Source organism: Pseudophryne corroboree, chromosome 11 (assembly GCF_028390025.1).
Source record: "Pseudophryne corroboree isolate aPseCor3 chromosome 11, aPseCor3.hap2, whole genome shotgun sequence".
Classification (NCBI taxonomy): Eukaryota; Metazoa; Chordata; class Amphibia; order Anura; family Myobatrachidae; genus Pseudophryne; species Pseudophryne corroboree.
Window position 1 is genome coordinate 219849194 of NC_086454.1, and position 23734 is coordinate 219872927.

General features: G+C 44.0%; 1 protein-coding gene across 5 annotated transcripts in view; it reads right to left on the bottom strand.

Moving 5' to 3' along the window:
• Positions 1 to 23734, bottom strand: part of LOC134969348 (dipeptidase 2-like) — a 649658-nt gene that overhangs the window by 146148 nt on the left and 479776 nt on the right. For all 5 annotated transcript variants that reach the window (XM_063945260.1, XM_063945264.1, XM_063945263.1 and 2 more), the window contains 2 exons: positions 23311 to 23380; positions 5096 to 5272 (listed from right to left, as the gene is read on the bottom strand). In XM_063945260.1, the coding sequence (XP_063801330.1) occupies positions 5096 to 5272; positions 23311 to 23380 (247 nt within the window). The remainder of the gene's footprint in view (positions 1 to 5095; positions 5273 to 23310; positions 23381 to 23734) is intronic.

Consider the following 23734-nt stretch of genomic DNA (forward strand, 5'->3'; position numbering starts at 1 on the left):
CAGCAGTTCTTTCCATGATAAAAAATAATGCCATTGTGATTCCTGGGCCAAAAAAGCAACCTCTTGGGTGTGGGATTATTTTTACCCAAATCCTGTCAATGTTTGTGAATGCAACTGCTTTATTTGTGATGCCAAATTTAGTGGAGGTAGAGACGTTAAACATCTAGGCACTTCCTCCATGTTGTTATTTGCAGCAAGTTCATGAAATTTATTTTACAAAATTAGAACAATTTGTTGTAATTAACACTTTCATCATCAACCTCCTCTTTAGTGATCAGTAGTAGTACCAAAAAATTGTTTTGTGGGGACCCAAACAAACAAGCACTAAAGCTACAAAAGTGTCAGTCTATGTCACTGAAGTGGTTGAACTGTTAATCTGTGCAATTCATTTTTAACATCCAACATAAGGGTGGGTGGGAAGCCCTAAGGACAATTCCATTTTGCACCACTTTTCTGCCACTGCTGTGTGGCAAAGTTTCATAGGGGTGGTCTTCAGTTTGCTGGAGGCCGAGCTCCCGACGGCCAGCATACCGTCGCCGGAACCCCGACTGCCGGCATACCGACACCTTTTCTCCCTCTTGGGAGTCCATGAACCACCTGGAGGGAGAATAGATATAGTGGCGCTCCACCGTGCCCACAGCATGACGAGCGCAGAGAACCCACAAGGGGCTCATTTGCGCTCACCCTGCTGTCGGTATGCCGGCAGTCGGGATTCCGGCGCCGGTATGCTGGCCGCCGGGAGCCCGGCCGCCGACATACCATAGTACACCCGTTTCATAGATATGCTATAAACTGCCATGTGTTAGTAACTAGAGATGTGCACTGACCCCCGTGTATTGTTTTTGTGATTGGCTCTATATCAACTTTGTGTATTAGATCTGTATTTGATTCTGCTAAAACCACCCTTACGTGTTTTGGTTTTGGATCTGTGATTTTTATTAATGTATTAAAACTGCTAAATCACATAATCTGGGCCTTTTTTGTTCCTACAGTATCATCAGTATTATAAATCTCATTAACATTCATTTTCAGTCATTTCCATTCAATTTTGAACACCTCACAGCTGACGATTTTGTTCACCACCATAGGCCAAAGGCTGGCTGGGTAAACAAAGCAACGGAGCAGTGGCACAAACACAAAGCAGTTATTTCTGTTTAAAAATGTTTGGAAAATTAGTAATGTATTAGCAATAACCAATCGAACTACTTAGCGTTTGCACGGCTGCTAAAAACTGTCAGCGAAAGATCAACCCGGAATGACCCCCATAGTGTGGGATGAATACAGTGCAGGTTGGATATAGAGTTGTTCAGATACAGTGCGGAATAAAGTGTAGGATGAATACAGTGCGGGTTCGATACAATCCGGGTCAGATACAGTGTAAGTTGGATAAAGTGCAGGTTGGAAACAGTGTGGTTTGGATACACCAATAGTGCACTTACTGTGATGGTGGTATCGGCAATGCCAGCGGTGTCCTCAGTGCGGAGAGTGATAGTGGTGTCCTCAGTGCGGAGGGTGATAGCAGTGTCCTCAGTGCAGGAGTGCCATCTGTGTCAGCATAGCGGTGGTGCCGGCAGTGCCGGAGGTGTTGGTGTGTGGGTGCTGGTGGTGTCCTCTGGGGGTGCTGTTGGTGTCCTCAGTGCAGGGTTGCCATTTGTGTCGACAGTGCGGGGTTGCTGACGGTGTGCTTACAGGGGGGCAGTAGTGCAGGGGTGCCTTTAGTGTCCTTCGTTCAGGGTTGCTAGTGATGTCGGCAGTGCAGGGGTGCCGGCAGTGTCAACGTGCCATTGGTATCCTTAGTGCAGGGGTGTCGGCGGTGTTGACATAGTGGGGGTGCTAGTGGTGTCAGAAGATCGGAGATGCGATTAGTGTTGGCATTGCAGAGTTGACATCAGTGTTGGCAGTGTGGGGTTGCTGACGGTGCCCTCACTGCAGGGGGTCAGAAGTGTGGGGGTGCCATCAGTGTCCTTCATGCAGGATTGCCAGTGCTGTCAGCCATGTGGGGTTGCCAGCATTGTCCACAGTTTGGGGGTGTCGGCAGTGTGGGCTGCCAGCAGTGTTGACAGAACAGGGTGCTGCCAGTGTCCTCAGTATGAGGGTGTGGCGGTGTCCTCTGGGTGGGGGTGCCGCATGCATGAGGGGAGGCGCAGCAGCAACTTCAGCAGGGGTGGTGGCGGTGTCTCTGCGGGAGGTCGGGCGGCAGACACTGCACTCTTCCCTTTTTCAAAATCCCATTGAATTTAATGGGTTACCGCTGATTCGCTGAGTGCTGCAACAGACAGCTCTCTCAGCCTAACAGTGGTAAGACTGTTGTATTCAAAGGGACTTTGCAAACTGGCGCCTGAGACAAAACTGCGAGATCCGAAAGCAGGATCTCATGGTTTTGCCTTGGGTAGGGATCCGAGGCAGGCAGAGAGATCTAAGCTGTGTCTTGGATCTCTCCAGATCACGGAAGTTCAGGTGGGCTAGATTCCCAGAGAACTGAGCCCACTCATCTCTATTAGTAACCAGCCAGCTCACTGCAGTCATTGGCCTAAACTGGATGAAAACAATATTGTGAGTTGTGAAGTGGTCAAAATTGAATGGAAATAAGTGGAAATTAATGTTATTGAGATTAATAATACTATTGAAACAAAAAAGGCCCAGATTATGTGATTTTAGCTGTGTTTATTATTTTTTTAAAGAAAAAAAAATACAGATCCAAAACCAAAACGTGAGGGCAATTTTGGCAAAACCAAGACATGCGGCATGATGTACAGGAGCCCAAAATCATCAGAGGTGCAGGATACTGGCAGATCTCGGACATTTTTTTAAAAGGTCAATCACTGACACGGTATGGTTTTGCCTTGTAAATGTTGGCCCATTTAAAATTACGTCCGAGATTGCCGACACCTCCAGCGTTCTCGGACTCCTTTACATCATGCCGATGAAGTTAATACAGACCCAGTCTGAAGTATTACATACACTGCACTTTGCATGCCTGGGGTTCGGTATATTAACTCATCAGTCACCATATCAATATTCATAATGTTGACATGAGATTATCGACACTGATGAAATGTTGACAATGTCGACAAGTCATTTTAAGGTACCCCTAACCCTAAACAATACGCTAATGTCGACATTTTTACTATAATGACATTTTGCCAATGTTGACATTTCAACCATGTGGACATCATAACATTCAACATTTTGATGTCGACAGCCTGATTGCATACTTTTCAGACAAACATAGGGCCTGCAAACACAGTAAGTCATGAGATGCGGCAGTAGGGTCAGCCCGCCAGAGCTGATAGGTGTATTTTTCACGATGTAGGTACAATTCCACAATCAAAGTCTCCTGATGTGCAAAACATTGGAGCATGTCCAAGAGTCTTTATGGAGTGGCACAAGAACCTAGCACCAGCCCAGGACATATACAGTATGTACTGTATGTACACATTGGCCTCCATGTACCTTGGATAGTGTATGTAATATAGTATTAATAAGTAACACTACAGATAGTGTCTAGAATAAGGGAAAGAGTCTAAAAAAAAAGTTTCTGTATGAAACATATTTATCTCATATGAATGGCATAAGTAGTCAGGAAAGGGAGACAGAACTGAGTTTTCTGAGTACACACACCGCACCATTAAAATGACTGTCCTGTCTTGTTGCCTTGTTGCTGTTCTCTGGTTTAGTGTGCTAATTCAGTGCTAAGATTCAACAAACATAGCAGACCAGTCAGGAATATCTGCTGTCATGGGGCATGTGCAGCCGGTCCATTCCGTCCCTTATACTGCATGCTGTGAGGTGACTGCCTGCATTTTCCCTGGATTCATACAGCACTCCACATTTTTATTTAATAAATAGCATTAAACTCACTTTAAATGATATATATATATATATATATATATATATATAATTATCAGTGTTGAACTTGATGTTACGTTATATAAATCAGCAGTATTCAGCGGATGGCTTTCTAGATGTTGTTGAACATTGAGGCATTCTGGGATTTGTATTTCAGCAAATTGAGGTCCACAAGTTGTTTGAGTTTATGTTGTCTACGTATCACATGTTGCAATGGCTGCCAATGCTGTACACATAACCATAAAGCCAATCAACTGCATACTGTATGTAATCACCTGTCCCCAACAGTATAAGGCTGCTGCGTCATACAGTCTCTCTCAGTCTAACCATTCTCCTGGTAGAAGTGGCCAAATCAGAAACGGATCATGGGGGTAATTCCAAGTTGATCGCAGCAGGAAATTTTTTAGCAGTTGGGCAAAACCATGTGCACTGCAGGGGGACCAGATATAACATTTGCAGAGAGAGTTAGATTTGGGTGGGTTATTTTGTTTCTATGCAGGGTAAATACTGGCTGCTTTATTTTTACACTGCAATTTAGATTGCAGATTGAACACACCACACCCAAATCTATCTCTCTCTGCACATGTTATATCTGCCTCCCCTGCAGTGCACATGGGCCCTCATTCCGAGTTGTTCGCTCGGTATTTTTCATCGCATCGCAGTGAAAATCCGCTTAGTACGCATGCGCAATGTTCGCACTGCGACTGCGCCAAGTAACTTTACTATGAAGAAAGTATTTTTACTCACGGCTTTTTCTTCGCTCCGGCGATCGTAATGTGATTGACAGGAAATGGGTGTTACTGGGCGGATACACGGCGTTTCAGGGGCGTGTGGCTGAAAACGCTACCGTTTCCGGAAAAAACGCAGGAGTGGCCGGGGAAACGGTGGGAGTGCCTGGGCGAACGCTGGGTGTGTTTGTGACGTCAACCAGGAACGACAAGCACTGAAATGATCGCACAGGCAGAGTAAGTCTGGAGCTACTCTGAAACTGCTAACTCGTTTGTAATCGCAATATTGCGCGTACGTCGGTCGCAATTTTAAGAAGCTAAGATTCACTCCCAGTAGGCGGCGGCTTAGCGTGTGTAACTCTGCTACATTCGCCTTGCGAGCAAACAACTCGGAATGAGGGCCATGGTTTTGCCCAATTGCTAACAAACTTGAAGCTGCGATCAACTCAGAATTACTCCCCATGTACCAGGATTAGAACAAGCCCCTTTGTTAAAAGAAAATTATCCACAATACTTACAATACTTCTCAGAATATCATCCGGAACATTACGATTTATTGGACACAGAGCAAAGGCAGCTGAGTGACTAAATATAACTGGTGCTTTAGATACTGTTAAGGCTTCTCGAGACGTTCTGAAGGATGTGTGAGAGAGATCAACGATCATTCCTATCCTGTTCATTTCCTTCACCACTTCCTAAAATATAAAAACATTTGGAAAATCTCAGGGTCTTTACTTGATAGTTAATAATGAGACCATATGTTCTGCATTTACAAAGAATAGTCACCAATCGATGGAAGATGAAAATTGTTAAGGCACTTTGAGAACATTGAGTATGGTGGCAGTGGGTCTGGGACTCCAGATCGACACCAAAAAGGTCAACACACTTTAGGTCGATACCAATTGGTCGACACACCTTAGGTCGACACCTGAAATAGGTCGACATGGGCAAAAGGCCGATATGAACAAGGTCAACATGGAAAAAGGTTGACATGAGTTTTTTATGTTTTGCTGGTGTCATTTTCTTCGTACAGTGACTGGGTACCCCAATTAGTGCACCGTGTTCCCTGGCATGGCTCGGTTCGCTCGCCATGCTTCGGGCAAGGTGCCTCTCTCCACTACCACTGCGCTCGGCACAGGTTACCGTTCCCAATTGTAGTCCACGTGGATTGTAAAATATGAAAAAGTTTAAAAAATGGGGAAAAAAATGTGAAAAACTCATGGCGACCTTTTTCCATGTTGACCTTGTTTATGTCGACCTTTTGTCCATGCCGACCTATTTCAGGTGTCGACCTAATGTGTGTCGACCAATTGGTGTTGACCTAAAGTGTGTCGACCCTTTTGGTGTCGACCTGGAGTCCGGATACCAGTGGCAGTATTGGCTATGACTTAAGGGACACCAGCTAAAATCTTGCTTAGGGCACTCAATTTGTCAGGGAAAAGCTCTGTATCCACCTTGCCCGGGCCCCCGACCAAAGTGAGTAACTTGTTCCATCTATGCAGCCACCTCCACCTTGACCCATTCAACAATTACTTGGGAGTGCAAATAAGAACAGTAGCACAAAAAATAAGATTTTGGTAACCTACCGATAAATTATTTTCTCGTAGTCCGTAGAGGATGCTGGGGTCCACATTAGTACCATGGGGTATAGACGGGTCCACCAGGAGCCATTAGCACTTCAAGAGTTTGAGAGTGTGGGCTGGCTCCTCCCTCTATGCCCCTCCTACCAGACTCAGTCTAGAAACTGTGCCTGAGGAGGCAGACATCTTCGAGAGAAGGATTATACACAGATAGTGGCGAGATTCACACCAGCTCACACATACAAGGCACATCAAGCCAACTAGCTTGAAAACTCAGCAACCGGTGAAACATTACTTACCAAGTAACAATGCAGTACGTAACCAAAACAAAGTTGTACTGAACTAGATAAGGATTGCAGGGAAATAAAGCGCTGGCCGGGCGCCTAGCATCCTCTACGGACTACGAGAAAAGGATTTACCGGTAGGTAACCAAAATCCTATTTTCTCTTATGTCCTAGAGGATGCTGGGGTCTACATTATTACCAAGGGGATGCTCCCAGAACGGGAGGGAGAGCACGGAGGCTCCTGCAGAACCGATAGACTAAACTTCAGGTCCTCAGAGGCCAAAGTATCAAACTTGTAGAACTTTGCAAACGTGTTCGACCCAGACCAAGTTGCTGCTTGGCAAAGTTGTAACGCCGAGACACCCCGGGTAGCCGCCCAGGTAGACCCCACCTTACGAGTAGAGTGGGCCTTAACAGACATAGGATACGGCAATCCTGCCGTAGAATACGCATGCTGGATAGTGAACCTGATCCAGCAAGCAATAGTCTGCTTAGAAGCAGGACACCCAAGTTTCTTGGGATCATATAGGACAAATAAAGAGTCCGATTTTCTGTGACGAGCAGTCCTCTTCACATAGATTTTCAGAGCACTTACAACATCCAAGGACTTTGACGAAAATGAGGAGTCAGTAGTAACTGGCACCACAATAGGTTGGTTGATATGAAATGCCAGCACAACCATTGGAAGAAACTGCTGAGGTGTCCTGGAACTCAGCTCTATCTTCATGGAAGATCAAGTATGGGCTTTTACAGGACAAAGCCTCAAACTCCGACACACGTCTAGCAGAAGCTAAAGCCAACAAAGTGACAGCCTTCCACGTACGAAATTTGACCTCAACCTCCTGTATAGGTTCAAACCAGTCAGATTGGAGAAACTGCAACACCACATTAAGATCCCATGGTGCCGTAGGCGGTACAAAGGGAGGTTGGATCTGCAGAACTCCCTTCAAAAAGGTCTGAACCTCAGGGCGGGCAGCCAATTGTTTCTGGAAGAAAATTGATAAGGTCGAAATCTGAACCTTCACAGATCCCAGCCTCGGGCCCATATCCACCCCTGCTTGCAGGAAGAGGAGAAACCATCCCAGTTGAAACTCCACTGTAGGAAACTTCTTGGACTCGCACCAAGACACATATTTTTTCCAAATACGATGGTAATGTTTAGACGTTACTCCTTTCCCAGCCTGTATCAGGGTAGGAATAACTTTGTTCAGAATGCCCTTCCGAGCTAGAATCAGGCGTTCAACCTCCATGCCGTCAAACATAGCCATGGTAAGTCTTGATAGGTGAACGGCCCCTGCTGCAGCAGGTCCTCCTGAAGAGGAAGAGGCCTCAGCTCTACTTGCAGTAGATCCAGAAGGTCCGTGTACCAATCTCTTCTTGGCCAGTCTGGAGCAATGAGGATCTCTTGAACCCTTGTTTTCCTTATGAGCTTTAGAACTCTTGGGATAAGTGGAAGAGGTGGAAACACGTACACCGACTGGAATACCCACGGAGACACCAGGGCGTCCAGTGCCACTGCTTGTGGGTCCCTCGACCTGGAACAATAATGCCAACGTTTCTTGTTGAGAGGAAAGGCCATCATGTCTATTTGGAGTACCCCCCCAAGGGTCTGTTATTTCCTTGAACACCTCCGCATGGAGGCCCCACTCCCCTGGATGGAGATTGTGTCTGCTGAGCAAGTCTGCTTCCCAGTTGTCCACTCCCGGAATAAAGATTGCTGAGAGCGCCAACGTGTGTTTTTCTGCCCAGAGGATGATTCTTGTCACCTCTAACATTGCAGCTCTGCTCTTCATTCTGCCCTGTTGGTTTATGTAAGCCACTGTCGTTACATTGTCCGACTGTACTTGAATGGCCCGATTTCTTAGAAGATGGGCCGCCTGAAGAAGACCGTTATATTTGGCTCTTAGTTCCAGAATGTTGATCGGTAGGCCGGCTTCCAGATTTGACCACCTTCCTTGGAAGGTTTCTCCTTGGGTGACTGCGCCCCAGCCCAAGAGGCTTGCATCCGTCGTTAGAAGGATCCAGTTCCGAATCCCAAACCTGCGGCACTCCAGAAGGTAAGGTAATTGGAGCCAAAAGAGGAGTGAAATCCTGGCCTCTGGTGCATGTGAACATGAGATCCTGACCACTTGTCCAGAATGTCCAGCTGGAAGGACCGAGCATGAAACCTCCCATAAGCTTCGTAAGAGGCCACCATCTTTCCCAGAAGGCGAATGCACTGATGAACCGACACCCGGGATGGCTTCAGGACATCCCGGACCATTGTTTGTATCACCAACGCTTTTTCCTGTGGAAGAAACACCTTCTGTACTTCTGTGTCGAGGATCATTCCCAGAAAGGACAACCTCCTGGTTGGTTCCAAATGTGATTTTGGAAGGTTCAGAATCCAACCATGGACTCTGAGCAGGTGGGTCGTGAGAACAATGGACTGCAACATCTTCTCCTTGGACGATGATTTTATCAGCAGATCGTCCAGATATGGAATGATGTTTACCCCTTGCTTGTGGAGGAGAAACATCATCTCCACCATTACCTTGGTGAATACCCTTGCTGCAGTGGAGAGGCCGAATGGCAGGACCTGGAACTGAAAATGACAGACCAACAATGCGAAGCGGAGATGAGCCTGATGCGCCAGCCAAATCGGAATGTGGAGGTACACATCCTTGATATCCAGGGATACCAGGAATTCCCCCTCTTCCAGAGCTGATATCACTGCCCTTAGAGACTCCATTTTGAACTTGAACTCCTTCAGAAAGGGGTTTAGCGATTTTAGGTTCAGAATGGGCCTGACCGAACCATCCGGTTTCGGTACCATGAAAAGGTTCGAATAGTAATCGTTGTTTTGCATATGAGGTGGTACTGGCACAATTACCTGTGCATCCACCAACTGCTGGAGGGAGATTTTTAAATTCCAGCCTGTACCCTTGGGACACAATATCTCATAGTAACATAGTATCTAAGGTTGAAAAAAGACAATTGTCCATCGAGTTTAACCTATTTGTGGTCTCCTATGCACGATTATTTTGTATAAAATTTTGACTGAAGTTGATGACTGCCGTTACGTTTTACCCCTCTTTTTTATAATAACCATAGTGCGTGACTATGCCCCGTAACCCTGGATATCCTTATCCATTAGGAATTATTCTAACCCATTCTTAAAGGTGTTGACTGAGTCGGCCATTACAACTCCCTCAGGCAGGGAATTCCAAACACGTATCATCCTTACCGTAAAAAAGCCTTTACACCATATTGTGCGGAATCTCCTCTCCTCTAACCTGAGCGAGTGTCCACAAGTTCTCTTTGTTGATCTAACCAAAAACAGGTCCTGCACAAGATCTGTATATTGTCCCCTTATATATTTGTAAATGTTGATCATGTCCCCTCTTAATCTCCTCTTTTCGAGTGTAAACATGCCTAGTCTTGCAAGCCTTTCCTCGTATTCAAGCGTCTCCATACCCTTGATTAGTTTGGTTGACCGCCTTTAAACCTTTTCTAGCTCCAGGATATCCTTTTTGTAGTAAGGTGCCCAGAATTGTACACAGTATTCAAGGTGTGGCCTCACAAGTGATTTATATAACGGGAGTATAATACTCTTGTCCCTAGCATCAATTCCCCGTTTTATGCATGCTAATATCTTATTAGCCTTCTTTGCTGCAGTCCTACTTTGGGTACTACTGCTTAGTTTGCTATCTATGAGGACACCTAAGTCCTTTTCCAGTACAGAATCCCCTAATTTTAACCCATTTAGTAGGTAGGTGTTATTTTTGTTTTTGTTACCACAATGCATTACCTTACACTTGTCTGTATTGAAGCGCATTCTCCATTTTTCTGCCCAAGCTTCTAATTTAACTAAGTCTTTATGAAGCAACTCAGCATCTCCCTCCGCATTTATAACTATGCTCACCATGCTCTCTAGACCTTCTGTTAGGTCGTTAATGAAAATATTGAACACTAGCGATCCTTATACTGAGCCTTGCGGCACACCACTTAGCACTTCAGTCCAAGTTGAAAAAGATCCATTAACCACAACGCGCTGCTCCCTATTATCTAACCAGTTTTTGACCAAAGTGCATATTGTGCTTCCTAGCCCTGTTTCTTGTAGCTTGTAGATAAGTCTCATGTGTGGTACAGTGTCGAATGCTTTGGCAAAATCTAAAAAGATTATATCCACCTCTTTACCCTGATCTAGGTTTGCGCTTACTGTTTCATAAAAGCCAAGTAAGTTGCACCCATGGGTCCAGGCCGGACGACACCCAGACGTGACTGAAATGCCTGAGTATTGCTCCCACCGGCCCCACCTCCGGGGCGTGCAGTCCACCATCATGCGGAGGACTTTGGTGTATCTGAAGCAGGTTTCTGTTCCTGGGAACCTGCAGCAGCAGGTTTCTTGACTTGGGACGACCTCCCCGAAAGAAGGTGTTGGATGGCCTGGCTTTTCTAGGTTTGGCATCCCGAAAGGGCTGTGCAGTAGAAAAAAGTGTTTCTTTGGAGCAGGTGTAGCTGAGGGAAGAAAACGTCCTCGACGAGCGGAGATAGACATGGAAGAAATTCCTGCAGCCATGGAACCCAGGTCTTTCATGGATTCCACCAGAAATCCTGCCGAATCCTGATTGTGACGCAAAAACAATTCAACATCACATTTATCCATAGTATCCAAATCTTCAAGTAACATGCCTGACCACTTTACTATACTGTAGCTTTGGCAATCCAAGCACTGGCAATAGTGGGATGTAGTATTGCCCCTGAAGTTGTGTACATGGATTTGAGCGTATTATCAATTTTACGATCAGCCAGCTCTTTCAAGGCTGTAAATCCTGGAACAGGTAAGACCACCTTTTTTGAGAGTCTGGATACAGACGCATCAACAATGGGTGGGTTTTCCCATTTTTTCCTATCTACCTCAGGGAAAGGAAACGCCACCTGGACCCTTTTAGGGATCTGGAATTTTTTCTCAGGGTTTTCCCAAGCCTTTTCAAAAATAGCATTTAATTCCTTTGACGCAGGGAAGGTTAGCGATGCTGCCCACCGAAACACATCCCCGTCACCTTCCACAGTGTCAGAATCGGTATTCGTGTCATCTTGCATGAGCTGTGCAAGAGCACGTGTTTGGGAATATACAGCGGGGGGACCTGAGGTACCAGAATTGGGCCAGACTGCCATAGAGTTCTGTAAAGCCTGAGTTGCATATTAATTTTGTGCAACCTGTCAAAGTCGAAAAATATTGTAACGCATACACCATGTACTAACCACATACACATGCCCGCTGCGCATGCACTTATTCCGCTGTGCGTGCACATATCCGCAATTTGCGTAGGATCGATCCTGCGATCATGCGCGTGGTATGGGTATTTACGGCTGAGTTTATGAGCGCATAGAGCAGTGTTTCCCAACCGCGGTCCTCAAGGCACACTAACAGTCCTGGTTTTTGTGATATCCAGGCTTGAACACAGGTGACTTAATTAGTACCTCAGTTATTTTGATTTAACCATCTGTGCTGAATCCTGGATATCACTAAAACCTGCACTGTTGGTGTGCCTTGAGGACCGTGGTTGGGAATGCCTGGCATAGAGGGTTATCAGAACATTACATATTTAACCCAAATAGTGCACATTGTACACATAGCCCCCTGCACCACATCAGAAAGAAATAGCAGTTTAAAATGGTTACAGAACAAGGGGATTCACCTTTACAGGATAGGAGGGGACAGAACAAGGTTACAAGGTGGTGTTTGTTATCCAGCTGTAGGGTATTTTAAGGGAAACATTCTGGTGTTGGTTTGAGGAAGATCGCATGTTCTTGAGGATAGTTAGATGCAGAAGCAGAATATAGGTTTAAACTGTATTTACTGTATATTATGTATGCGGGGGGAATCCAGAGGAGACCACCCACAAGAGCAGTTAAGAAAGACATCGCCCACCTATTCAAACAGACCTATGACCTCTCCTGTACTGTAAATGACCATCCCTGTGTCCAATGAACAAAGAGATTACAGTATCCATTGTGTTATGTTTTGTATGAAGTGAATAAAGAGAGCTTGCAGCAGGCTTGGTCACACAAGGCTCTGAACGCTTTCTACCTGATAAGCGGAGGACCGGCCGGGTTGCGCAAGCGAACATTCTCACGTATGTATATTGACTGTAGCGATTATTCTGTTGTAGATTTATCTTGTTAGCCTGTAGTGTATAATTTGTACTGTTTTACCTTTTGAATAATCCACTGTGGCCTTAGAACCCTGTGGTTCAACTACATATCGGTGTTGTGTCCTCATTTCCCTGCTAGGGTTTAAAGCGTATTTAACTGTATAAGGTTTATAAGTATTGATATGGTGTACGCACTGCGGGTACTTTATACCATCAGCGCTACTTAAGGTTTAAGGTATAACATCATTGCAGTGCTTTGCTGCATAAAGGTTTAAAGTGTAACCATATTATTACATTGTATGACTAAAAAAAGGTTTAAAGGTTATCAATTGTGTGTGCGCGCGCTGTGCGTACTCTGTACACTCAGCGCAGCGTGTGTACGCCAAGTACGTTCCACGTACGGGACTCTGTACGCAAATAGCGTACAAAGTGCGTAGCGCGTGTATTCAGTCTAGCGGCCATAGCGGCTCCACGGTAAAAGTGTATCTAGAGGTATAGCTTTATGGTTTAAGATAATATCGACATTATCAATTGGAAAGGTCTCACGGGATATCACGTTCTTAATGATACACTCTACATTACAAATGCAGCTGTAATTGACAGGCTAATGATGGACGCATCGCAATATGCTGACGAAAAAAACATCCACGTTAATGTATTGTTGTGGTATCAGTAAGATGCTGATATGAAATTTAAGGGACAATTCGTTTCTCATAATATTTAAGATGCTAAAAAAATTTTTATTGTTGCAAAACAAGGTTCAAAGGTCATATTGTGTTTGATTCAGATTGGATTGTTTATCTGTTTAAGTAGGTTTAAAAGTATATTTAAAAGTTTGCATAGCTTTGATATAGTTTTATTTTTAACTCAGGCCTAAAATAACTTCAGGGGCTTGCATGGTGTGTGATTTCTTTGTGACAAAGGAAGCTGCATGGTTTGTCCTCCATTTTGGACTAACCACATGGCCTGTCCACCATTTTGTGTAACCCTCATGGATGTGGAAGGGGGAGGAGCAGCGGCCATGTTGGGAAGGTCATTTTTCTAAATGGCTGATTTTCACTGCCCGGAATAATCAGCTCTCCCCGGTCACAATCAATCACCATTTATGAGTTACCAATGCATTTATTTAACCCATGCCAAAGTCAATTACAAATAGTTTCAGATGGGGCTTATTGAAAGTTAATAGTAAGATGAATACTTGATGTAAGAACCACACACATATATATATATATATATATATATACAAAGTTTTTTTTTCTTTTACCTCTAAGATTCAGTTAACTCTGATTGCTATAAGATAGCCATTGAAATGCAAATTAACCTGTGTAACTGCTTTTTCCTAGCAGTGAAAAAAAACCACCTTTACAGGCAGCCAATAGCACATAGCATTCATATGCAAATTAGAAGCACTTAATGGGTAAATGAGTCTCAGGATACCAGTGAATGGTACATATATATACAGGTTGAGTATCCCATATCCATATATTCCGAAATACGGAATATTCCGAAATACGGACTTTTTTGAGTGAGAGTGAGATAGTGAAACCTATGTTTTCTGATGGCTCAATGTACACAAACTTGTTTAATACACAAAGTTATTAAAAATATTGTATTAAATGACCTTTAGGTTGTGTGTATAAGTTGTATATGAAACATAAATGAATTGTGTGAATATAGACACACTTTATTTAATGCACAAAGTTATAAAAAATATTGTCTAAAATTACCTTCAAGCTGTGTGTATAAGGTGTATATGAAACATAAATGCATTCTGTGCTTATATTTAGGTCCCATCACCATGATATCTCATTATGGTATGCAATTATTCCAAAATACGGAAAAATCCCATATCCAAAATACCTCTGGTCCCAGGCATTTTGGATAAGGGATACTCAACCCGTAATATTATAATTATGTGTGTGTTTATATCAATGTATGTTCTGCAAGATAGCTATCCAATCTGAATCATACCATTTGAATTATTGATGATTATTATATTCATTTCGACCTGTGCTGAGAAATTTGTTGCTATTTAGTTAAAACATAGACTAGATATTAAGGGAGTAAAACGTAAAAACACAAATACAGTCTGGCCTAGTTAAACAGTTTTATACAGAAAGATACTGTGTTGTGTTAAGTAAACGATTATAGGTAATATCGCTTACATTTATAGAAGTGTGGGATTTGTACTATTGCGGATGTACGGTCTTTTGTATACGTGTCTCGGACAAAGTACGGGACTGCGTACACAACGTAAAGACGTACGCACGATCGCGTGCTTACGCAACGTGCGTAAGGATACGGCCGCTAAGTACAAATTACACAATAAGCATTGTTTAGTTTAGACGCAAAACGGTAGCCACACGATAATAGCACAAATTGCTCAGTGTCCAAGATTTAGTTTAAACAAAACCTTTTTTACTGCATTACCTCTGGTACTAAGACTGTTCACCTGAATGAAAGTTAATTTTCTGTACAGAAAAAACAAAAAGTGTATTTGAGTGAACGAACGTGAGTGTGCAAACAATAAAGGTTTTGTGGACCCAGGGAATTCGGGATCCCGTAGGAGACCACACCAGGTGAGTGGACACTTGGTGGCGTGAGACTGGCTTGCTCACGTTAACATTGATTAAGGTACAAAGGAGCAAGGTAGCAGATACAGCAGACCTGAAGGTCAGCGAAGGTTTAGAGTACCGCAGACCAAAAGGTCAGCGAGGTTTTGTTTAGGTACCGCAACCAAAAGGGGTTAGCGAAGAAACCCATATAGGCCATTTGATTGAAACGCTCCGGCTGAGGTTTCGCAGCCTGAAAAATGATTCCATTGGTCGTACGGCGGATAAGTAACAGTTACTTATACGCTGTGCGATTGTACCGCGCGTTCGTGAGTGCAATACTTAGCGCAATGTGATACCCTTTTTACGAGCTTTGCGTAAAATCGCGGGATCATTAGCGCTGGGTGTAGCATACGCAAGCGTGATTTGTGTAAAAATTTTTTTTTTGTTTTAAGGGAGTTTCGCTGGTCACTCAGGAAATCTCCAACAACCAATATTTACTGGGAAGTGTAAGTCACTCCAATATACTTCCAGTAAATAGAGGTTACACAGGGGCCCTAGGTTGGGTACTAACTTCGCTGACGACAGCATTTGGTAGTATTGGCCAACGTGGGCGTGAGTGGGTGAGAGCACTCGTTGAACTTTCACCGTTGCCTTATATTGAGTATTTTGTTTTTTTGTAGGAATTAGCTGAGAAGGCAATACCTGCAAAATATGGGGGCCAGTTGCTCAAGTAAGGGACGTTCAACCAGGGTTCAGGTTGATGTTCCGCGGCCCAGAGCGTCAGCGAGGTACATAATGTGTGAGAAGTATGGATCACACACAGAGGTTTTATGCAATGAATGGGAACGTATGACTGCGGAAGATAGGGAACCATTACCTAGGGTAGGCAGTTTTGAACCAGAGGTGTTGCAGAATTTAAGGTTTAGGATATGCCTGATAAAATCCCGAAAACAAAGGGTCAGACACACAAACTGTTTAAATTTATGGCAGCAAGAAGGCGATATGCAAGGGAAATTAACATATGCAGCCGGTTCCAAACCTAGCGGGAATGAGAACACAAACACACCATTGTCGACACAGGTCGAAGGGGAACAGGAGGCTACAGTCAATGATACATCCGTAAATGATAGTAATATGAAAGAGCAATGTATTAACCCTAACTTTTGCAAAATGTATCCTGTTTTGAAGTCTCTCCAAGGTTTTAGGTCACAGGAAGATGAAGGATTCAGCCAAATCGCAGCTCTCCTCCAAGCAGTCATGTTGCAGGAAACTCAGGTGGGACCTGTCCAACCAGGTAGTGCAGTAACAATATTCCCCAATGAAAGAACGGGTGAGGTCAAAGCTACCGGTAAGTATGAGACAGTTCATTGCACAGAAACAACACCACACAGTAAACAGATTAGGAACGGAATGGTAGGATTACACCCTGTCTTGGGAATAGAAGCTCCCAATGGGGAAACCGATAGACAGGAAGTAGTCCTCACCAGGAATAATGCAAGGTATTGCCCGTGGCCCAGAGTTGAGCTGCGATCAATCATTTCAGGATTCCCCGACCCTCGGAAGCATTTAGCCAGATGTCAGAAATTTATCAGAGATCTGGGTAATGTGTATGAACCAACAAACCAACATTGGCGGACATTTTTGAAAGCATGCCTACCCCCTAATATTGACACCCAAAAATTCACCACTGATTGTAGATTACAGTCGGATAGTCCTATGACTGACAGAAACAATCAGGAAAATATAAAACGAATTAATAAGCAACTAGAGTAGTGTTTTCCCACTGAGTGGAGAAGAATTTTCTCCATAAAACAGAGGGAAAATGAAATGACATCTAAATATTTCCACCGAGCACTGCAGGAAATGGACAGCTACATGGGGGTATTAGATGCAGGGAATGATACGAATTACTGGAAGGTAGCTGTGTCTGTGCTAATGGACGGACTCGATAAGACAGTGAGGGACAGAGTACAAACCTCTTTGCCTGGTTGGAGAGGGGTTACAGTAGCTTGCCTTAGAGAGTGCGCAATTGAACACCATAGGAATATTGCTAGGCGTAGAAAACTGCGAGAGGAGAGGCTGAGGATTGAAAGAATGCAGGCTCTTACACCAAAGTCTCATCAGCCCAAACCCCAAAACCCTAGTAGTAACAAAAGACCTAAGATATGTTACATTTGTAAAAATGAAGGACATTTTGCTAGAAATTGTAGGAGTAGTGGAGCACATAGCCAATATAGACCCCTAGACAGAATAAATAAGCCACATTATTAAACACATAGACAGGATCAAGGGACATATAGTAAGGAATCACGATACAGTATAGAAAAACACAGATTCGGTTAATGGGAAGAACAGAATAAATGCAACTTTACCCTTTTGACAGAACATACGGAGATTAGGAGGAGGCTTCTAAACTTCTGCTTCTCTCTCTCTAGCAGAAGTGACCTCTAAGTAATTTAACAGGAGTTTTGTTAGAGATGGTATACATATAGAGTGCTCCCACCCAGGAAGCACAAAATATGTTAAATACCCACGGAGACTAATATTGCATTTCACTGTTTTAGAAGCATGTCCATAACAGGTAGAGGAAATTATCTCAAAGATACCGGGTTCCGAATGGACAAGACACTAGATTGATGGCTGGGATAGTCCCAGTAGAGATATAACACACATAGAATTTTTTTTTAAGGGAGCAGCCTGATTAGGGAATCATTCCCCGTAGTGCCCAATCCAGATGTCAAACTTTGTAAAATCTTCTTTGTTACTAAACTCTGTGAGTTGCCTTCAAAGTTTCCTCTTCATCTCTGATGTTCACCGACAGAATTACAGCTCAAACGTCACATGTCTACTCGGTCTTTTCAGAGGTCTGCCCAAACCCAGTATATCTCATCAGCATCACTGTGCCTGGCCATGCACAAAGGGTGGAGAGTGGAAATACTGGTGAAGGGAGACTGTGCATAGATACTGATAGACATGATGGTGTGACAGCCTGATGGTGAACGCAAATCTGATAAATTTTCTTTTTATTATTCTCTCTCTCTTTTTCACTTTCCACGGATGGTTTACTTCACACAACTGATAATACACAACAGTTAAACACATTGTAATGCAAGATTTATGTTCCCAATAGAAAGGTCGCTGACTCGGAGAGAACATCGTATCACTGGAGTGTCTGTTTCGGGAAGGCTGAGAGGCAGGACTGCGGTCACGGCACCTGAGCGTGGAGAACAACAAGATCAGAGGCGGTTGTCGCACCAGTTTTCTTTTTCCTTTTTATTATTTTCTCCATCTCCCATTACCTTCCTTTCCTCCCCCTTCTTGTTCCCTTTCTCTCCCCTTAACAAGATGGACTTACCCCAAGAGACTGCATTCCGGGTTTTCCTGTTAATCCTGTTGTTGACGAGAACAGTCTGTTTCGGTGAGAGTACCAGAGAGGTCGAGAAAGGATCTGGAATGGGTTCTGATGGCAAGGATGGATTTGTAGAATTCCAAGAGCAACACATCCATTGAGCACAGGGGAGTATCAGAAAACGATCTGGTAGTCTAGAAGCTAGGAGGCAATGTGAAGGGTTATTGGCTGAGGAAGATTGCATTTGTAGGAATTGTGAAAACATAGTTAGAGATGCCAGTCCAGCATTAATATCAACATGGACCGTCATCCATTGAGTGATTACCACTCACTAGTGGGTAAGGTCTTAAACCAGACAGAATGATGGGTGTGCTCACAAGTACCTCAAGGTCAGAGCAAGTCAGGATTAGTACCGTACCCTTTAGCAATAGATGAGGTACTCGAATTACGAGGTGGGAGACCGGTGGACAAGAAATTTAATATTTCTAGGCCCCCTAGTTTGAAGCTCCACCAGTACCATGTAGATATATCCTTAGTATGTTTCAACATTTCCAATTCCCGAAAGCCGGGAAATTGGGAGGTGACATGGAATAACCAAACCATGGCATTTTCGCACAGAGCTGATAGGATACCCGTAGACTCTGAACTTATACGCCAAATAGCCAACAGTGGAAGGTATTTTCGGTATAGGTATACTCAAGGAAGTAAGACCATGCGGGTTGGAGAAGTACCACCAGGGTACTGGGCACATATCATACAGCCTGATACGTGTACTGAACAGATGAGAGAGATAGGGATAGGATTTTTCACTTGGAAAGTTTGCAACATGGTAATGTAATATTCTGTCCCATATGTTCTCCCTGATGATGCTTATTTCATATGTGGGAGGAAGGCGTATAAGTGGCTTACCCCAAACTCAGAGGGATTGTGTTACATTGGAAGAGTGTTGCCAGAGGTTATGACCATAACCCATGATAAGATGAAAGACGTTCACCGCAGTGCTCAAGCTCCTTATACTCATACTCATTATGAACACATCGTTAAGAGACACCTCTTAGATAGGACAGAGCACGTAGCCTCTGATTTGATACACGAATCCACCGGGATTCAATTCCTTCTCGCATTAGATATCACCCGTACTGCCAGAGGAATTATAAATTATAGGTACATCCATGCACTAGCGAACCTGATAGATAATATCACTGAGATGTATGACGACACCTTCAGGTATACGGGAAGGGAGTTGCAAGCTTACAAAACGGAACTGATCCAGCACAGGATGGTCCTCAATTATATCACAGCCGTGACGGGAGGGTACTGTGTCACACTGGCAGCTCAATATGGTGTGAAGTGCTGCACGTATATTACAAACAGCACTGATGACCCAACCGAGACCATCGATCAAAAGATGGACGATATCTTGCAGTTGAAGTGGGAGTTCCGGAGGAGACACAACCTTACGCTGACCTTGTGAGTAATGAACTGACCGGCTGGGTCTCATGGTTGAACCCACGCAATTGGTTCTCAGGTTTAGGAAAATGGGCTCAAAATGTCATTATGAGTATAGGAAAGTTTCTCCTTTGTATCCTGGGAGTCGTCATAATTATTGGCTTGATATTTAGGTGTGTTCGAATTTTAACGTGGCACAAGCGCAGTACAAAAGTGATGAGTTTAAGGAGCAGGAGCATTGGTACAGCAGCAGATTTAATTTATGACACATCTATAGAAACGATGTTGTGATAAGGATTGCAAATGAATTCCACGGCCCGTTTCTTTCACCCGTTTTTTCCTGTGTTTCTCCCTCAGCAAAAATACACCCATCTGGAAGAGACTTCGATCAACACCCAAGAATGATTACGCAAATGTTATGTGAATGTATTGTACATATGTGTCTTATCTTCATCTCTACAACCTTCAGGTAGTGACACACATAGTCGACAGGTGATATCCACATATATAAGCATTCACATATATTCCCCCTCCATGTATCATCATCTAAATGTGCACCCCATTTGTTGGAACAAGAAGCCGAAAAGAGCTCGGCAGTGTTTGTTGGCCCACTTACAGACCCTTAATACAGGATAAGAAGGATTTAATGTATACTTCACAATACCTCGAAGCTTATCTAGAACATATACAGCACGATGATACATGCCCCTCAAACATGGATTCATATATACATGCTTTTACTATCTCACTAGGTCATACATTTCCCACCTACACCTCTCCTCATACCATCCAATCATCTGTAGATATTGTATTGTATATTTTTCTGTTTAATGTTTAGATAGTGGCAGTTATTGTTGACTGCCAAAGGGTGGACTGTCAAAGTCGGAAAATATTGTAACGGATACACCATGTACTAACCCCATACACATGCCCGCTGCGCATGCACTTATTCCACCGTGCGTGCACATATCCGCAATTTGCGTAGAATCGCTCCTGCGATCATGCGAGTGGTATGGGTATTTACGGCGGAGTTTGTGAGCGCATAGAGGGTTATCAGAACATTACATATTTAACCCAAATAGTGCACCTTGTACACATAGCCCCCTGCACCACATCAGAAAGAAATAACTGTTTAAAATGGTTACAGAACAAGGGGATTCACCTTTACAGGATAGGAGGGGACAGAACAAGGTTACAAGGTGGTGTTTGGTATCCAGCTGTTGAGTATTTTAAGGGAAACATTCTGGTGTTGGTTTGAGGAATATCGCATGTTCTTGAGGATAGTTAGATGCAGAGCAGAATATAGGTTTAAACTGTATTTACTGTATATTATGTATGCGGGGGGAATCCAGGGCAGACCACCCACAAGAGCAGTTAAGAAAGACATCGCCCACCTATTCAAACAGACCTATGACCTCTCCTGTACTGTAAATGACCATCCCTGTGTCCAATGAACAAAGAGATTACAGTATCCATTGTGTTATGTTTTGTATGAAGTGAATAAAGAGAGCTTGCTGCAGGCTTGGTCACACAAGACTCTGAATGCTTTCTACCTGATAAGCGGAGGACCGGCCGGGTTGCGCAAGCGAACATTCTCACGTATATGTACATTGACTGTAGCCATTATTCTGTTGTAGATTTATCTTGTTAGCCTGTAGTGTATAATTTGTACTGTTTTACCTTTTGAAATAATCCACTGTGGCCTTAGAACCCTGTGGTTCAACTACATATCAGTGTTGGGTCCTCATTTCCCTGCTAGGGTTTAAAGCGTATTTAACTGTATAAGGTATATAAGTATTGATATGGTGTACGCACTGCGGGTACTTTATACCATCAGCGCTACTTAAGGTTTAAGGTATAACATCATTGCAGTGCTTTGCTGCATAAAGGTTTAAAGTGTAACCATATTATTACATTGTATTACTAAAAAAAGGTTTAAAGGTTATCAATTGTGTGTGCGCGCGCTGTGCGTACTCTGTACACTCAGCGCAGCGTGTGTACGCCAAGTACGTTCCACGTATGGGACTCTGTACGCAAATAGTGTACAAAGTGCGTAGCGCGTGTATTCAGTCTAGCGGCAATAGCGGCTCCACGGTAAAAGTGTATCTAGAGGTATAGCTTTATGGTTTAAGATAATATCGACATTATCAAACCCTATTAGAAATCTGAGAAATCATAGTTTTGATAGAGGATAACCACTCAGGCTCCCTTGCTGGTATCTGTGCTAAACCAGTGCAATCCTGATTACATGGAATGGGATCATCCTGAGAGGACATATCCTCTGCAGCATATGACACAGAGTCCCTGGACATAGCTTAATGGAGACCACAGACACTCCACACACACACAGGGGAGGACAGACAGAGTTTCACCACCAAGAATGGCAAGAGAGACTGGAGACAACCCACACACAGCGCTTTTAAGGTAAAGGGAGATGCCCTACCAGCGCTGACTGTGCACCTTAATAGGTTACACAGTCTTTATGCAGCCTCCCTCCCTTCTACAACCCCCTGGTACCGTGAGAGATAGCTAGAGTTGCTGTAGAGGAACTTGCTCTTCCTGGACAGCGCTGTGCAGGCAGGAAAATGGTGCTGAACGCTTCTGCCCTCTGAGGAGAAGCTCCGCCCCCAAAATGGAACAGTCTTCTCGCTCTTCACAAGGATTATATGGGCCTGAGGAAAATGCTGGCCGAGATCCATGGACCCCGACAGGCTTGCTGACTAGTGCAGGGTACAGGCGCTGGCTCAGGGCGCCCCTCACAGCGCCACACTAAGTACCGCTAAGCCTCCGGAGCGCAGTTAGCCATCTTCACATCGGCCCCCCACTTGCTAGGAGGGTTGGTGACTCACTCGCCACTGATATTCTGGCTCTGTAAGGGGGTGGCGGCATGCTGCTGGGGTGAGCGATCCCCTGTGGTGGGGAAAGATCTATCCCCTCAGGAGCTCAGTGTCCTGTCAGCAGAGATAGTGGCTCAGACCCTGCAGGGCGGACACTACTCCCCCCTTAGTCCCACGAAGCAGGGAGGCTGTTGCCAGCAGCCTCCCTGTAAAATAATAAACTCTAAAAAATCTTTTACTAAAGAAGCTCTGTAGAGCTCCCCTAGCTGTGACCGGCTCCTCCGGGCACATTTTCTAAACTGAGTCTGGTAGGAGGGGCATAGAGGGAGGAGTCAGCCCATACTCTCAAACTCCTAAAGTGATAATGGCTCCTGGTGGACCCGTCTATACCCCATGGATTTAATGTGGACCCCAGCATCCTCTAGGACGTAAGAGAAAGAGTACTTAACATCACCAAACAGCATTTTCAATGCACATCTACTGTATATTTTCTACAGCTTTTAAATCAGGTACTATTGTATACAAAAATATAAACTTACCTTGCCAAAATCTGTCAAGCCTTTTCTTCCTTTGTAATATGTATGGGTCTTTTCATCAGATGTCTCTGCCCTGTAGATGAATAAAACATGCAACAATTTATGATTTCGAATAATTGGACTATTAAATCAATAAAGCATACTGAAGTAGTTAATTCAGCAGAATATTGGTAATTAATAAAAATTTAATTGGGGCAATAGTCTGAATGGACCTCCACAGAGGCAGAACTCTGGGAGGCAATGGAGTCATCTGCCGCCGGGCTCCTGCTCTGAAGGGGGGCACCTCTCCTCCCATTCTGTGACACCATTGAATTAAGTTAATTGATAGCTGTCGCTGTTTTTTCAGTGGCCGACTTTCTCACTGGTCCTTGCACTTTACAAATCACACCCTCTTTATTATACTGAATATACTCATTTTACAAGTATC